The following is a 3,574-nucleotide window of genomic DNA, read 5'->3' on the forward strand; positions in this document are numbered from 1 at the left end:
AACCCGGGAGGCGGAGCTTGCAGTGAGCTGAGTGCACGCCACTGCACTCCAGACTGGGTGACAGAGCGAGACTCCGTCTCAAAAAATAAAAATAAAAAACAAATTTCAGTCTTCAAGATTCACTGAGGCAAATGTACTACATAGAAGCTAGTGTGTCTTCTTTAGAATTTAAATATCCAAAATAATATGACCACTTGCCCTTTGTTTACTTCATATGGGATATGACATTACAGAAAAATGACAATGTGTTTAGAAAAAAACTCAGAGCTCATATGAGGATTTGAAATGTTCTTTCCATATCAACCTTCTGCTTTTTATTTCTCATTTGATAATTTGATGATAGAAAGAACTGTTTTTATTCTTCATAACTTAAATTATGCATTTATTCATCATTTTATTGCTTGAGATTTTATCAATTTGACAACAGTATATTTTGCTCCTCAACTCATTCTGTGTTAACCAAATTCTTAAAGAGACGTTTCCTCTTAGCTAGTTTCATTTTCAACCAAAGAAATCTGCACACTAGAGTCACTCACTGAACTAAATTAAGGGTGTGGCATAAAAGTTTCATGAATATACTCATGCGTTTTTATGTATAGCTCTTGTTTAACAGTGGAGAAATTGACTCAGAAAAACACAGATATTTAGCGTATTGACACGTGGTGAGGCAGCCAGGTTTGACTTCTGCCTTGTGCTTCTACCTGTATAAAATATCACAGCAGAACTATCTTTATCAGACAGACTTGGAAAAAAAAAAAAAAACCCACAAGAAAATAAAGTTATTCTTTGATAGTAGTTTCTGAGAATGTGAGGTCTTCCTGACTTTTCTCTCTGAGAGAGTCATAGTAGCCACGTGTATTGAATGCTTACTCCATGCCAGACATGCATTTTACAGAAATTATCTCCTTCAATCCTCACAAAAACCTAGGAGGTTGGTACTATTATTATGCCCACTTTACAGATGGGGAAAGTGAGACATAGAAAAGCCAAAAAAGGACCACTGCACCACTAGTCAGCGGAGTCCTGGCCATCCGACTCCATAGACTCCACTCTCACCCCATGCTATCCTGCCTTCTTTTTCATGTTATTTCAGTTAAAACAAAATTCCCTATACTCTAACTCCCATATCAGAATCAGAAAAAGACATTTGTCTAAAACTACTTCCCTGCACTGGAATATAAGTTCCAAGAGGGCAGGAGCTTTGCTCTGAACTTTGCTATATCCCCAACTTCTAAAGCAGTGCCTAGTACAAAATATGAACTCAACCAATATGTGTTGAAAGAACAAAGGGGGAAATTTCTGGCTTTCCTAGCAGAATATTATCAGAATGATGAGTAAATATCACACACGGGCCAGGAGCGGTGGCTCACACCTGTAATCCCAGCATTTTGAAAGGCCAAGGTGGGTGGATCACTTGAGGTCAGGAGTTCAAGACCAGCCTGGGCAACATGGTGAAACCCTGTCTCTACTAAAAATACAAAAATTAGCCAGGCATGGTGGCAGGCTCCTGTAATTCCAGCTACTCGGAAGGCTGAGGCAGAAGAATCACTTGAACCCGGGAGGTGGAGGTTTCAGTGAGCCAAGATCACACCACGGCACTCCAGCCTGGGTGACAGAGTGAGTGAGACTCTGCCTCAAAACAAAACAAAACAAACAAACAAACAAAACATCATGCATGGCCAATTGCTTTAAGAATTTCCATGGTCTAGTCCAAGTTAGCAAGCACAAGCTACTTACCTTTCTCTCTTTTGTATTTCTCTATGTTTCTCAAAAGTTTAGGTACAACCACTTTGCAGAGGTCCTCCAAGCATGTCAGATTATCTTCATCTATTTTATCTTGTTTCTCTAGAAGTGCCAGGAAACTTAGGGAGGTCTACAAGAGAATCAATAGAGTTACGTTTACTTGCCTACTGATTATCCACTCACTCAAATGTTACCTGCATGGCCAGTAGGCACTAGGTTTTGCACTGATAAATAAGATATAACAGCATTTGCCCTCAAGTTGCTCAGGAGTGTAGGGGAAGAGGCGTTACCAAGCAAATCTGTATACAATCTATATTAATACCAGATACCAAATATATATAACTCTATGCAACAGGGACAGTGCTTGCTGTATATTAACAGCACAACTGATTGAGTAGATACTATTATATTCCCCATTTTAAAGATGAAATAATTGAGGCACAAAGAAGTTCCAGTAACTTGCCCGAGGTCACAAAGCTAATTAATGGCAGAGCTGGTACAATCTGATGCCAAAGTCCATGTTATTAACCACTGAACTCTAAGTCACAGCTTTAAGTGATACTGATTAGGAAACAAGCAAAAGAGGGACACCAAAGATATGAGGGGAAAATGTTTTGAAAGAATTTTGTATTTGGTATTTTAAAAGAAAAAGAATTTTCTGAAACAAAAAATCACAATTTGGCTAGTATTATTATTATTATTATTTTTTTTTTTTGGGGGACGGAGTCTCACTCTGTCTCCCAGGCTAGAGTGCAGTAGTGCAATCTTGGCTCACTGCAACCTCCACCTCCATTCAAGCCATTCTCCTGCCTCAGCCTCCTGAGTATCTGGGATTACAGGCTCATGCCACTACACCCAGCTAATTTTTGTATTTTTAACAGAGACAGGGTTTCAACACACACACACACACACACACACACACACACACACACACACACACTTAAATGGGACCTGGACATTAGTTTAACACCACTCTGGTGAACACTAGCAGCAAACATCTGAAAGCTCTTTTTTTGCTTATTTGCGAAAGAGTAAGTTCAGGTGTGGTTTCCTTTAGACTCAACGTTCTATGCTGATTGCTGTGCTGAGAACGGATTTCCTGAGAGTTGTGAGATCTCTCAGGATATGTGTAGGCCAGCTATACTGCTTACATTTCTATGAAAGCTATCAAAGAGAAAGCCAAGAACGTCCCTCAAAGGCAAGGTTATTTGTGCTCCCCCAGAGAGACCGTATGAATTTAGAACCTTTCCGTTTTGGCTGAGAGGTGTTCAGGCCCTTTTCCAATGGCAGGTAAGTAATTTATTTCTGTGATAAGGTCTTTTGCAATTGCAGTTGCAGATAATGCAGCCCCGCTGAGCCCTGGTGTGGAAACGTCTGTGTTGCTTAAAGACTGTCCTTTACACACTTCCAATGGCTGGCCTAATTGCAAAATCCAATACAGATCAACCTGAATTATCCGAGGTGTGTAACTCAGTCACAATTTTGACATGAAGAATGAGATCTCCCCACCCCCCAAACAACAACAACAAAAAGCTGAGATCATTTGGAATCCAAAGAGGAAATGCGGTTTTCCTGAATTTGACCTGGTAACATCACAGTTCCATGCCACAGCTAAGCACACTTATGTTTCCTTTTACTAGTACTGAGAAAAACAAAATCAATTGGCCACTTGAGCATGTGCATTTGATTATTTAAAAGCTAATTTAGTAGGGGAAAGATGTTTGGAATACTACTGACCATAAAAATAATTCTGGCCGGGCGCAGTGGCTCATGCCTGTAATCCTAGCACTTTGGGAGGCTGAGGCAGGTGGATCACCTGAGGTCAGGAGTT

The 3,574-nt window shown here is 40.1% G+C and overlaps 1 protein-coding gene across 1 annotated transcript in view; it reads right to left on the reverse strand.

Annotated features, from left to right (window-relative positions):
* The window catches only part of CASP10 (caspase 10, apoptosis-related cysteine peptidase), a 42,001-nt gene that overhangs the window by 30,494 nt on the left and 7,933 nt on the right, over positions 1-3,574 (reverse strand). Inside the window, exon 4 of the mRNA XM_011950008.1 lies at positions 1,734-1,873. Within this exon, the coding sequence (XP_011805398.1) occupies positions 1,734-1,873 (140 nt within the window). The remainder of the gene's footprint in view (positions 1-1,733; positions 1,874-3,574) is intronic.

This window comes from Colobus angolensis, unplaced genomic scaffold, assembly GCF_000951035.1.
Source record: "Colobus angolensis palliatus isolate OR3802 unplaced genomic scaffold, Cang.pa_1.0 Scaffold30, whole genome shotgun sequence".
Classification (NCBI taxonomy): Eukaryota; Metazoa; Chordata; class Mammalia; order Primates; family Cercopithecidae; genus Colobus; species Colobus angolensis.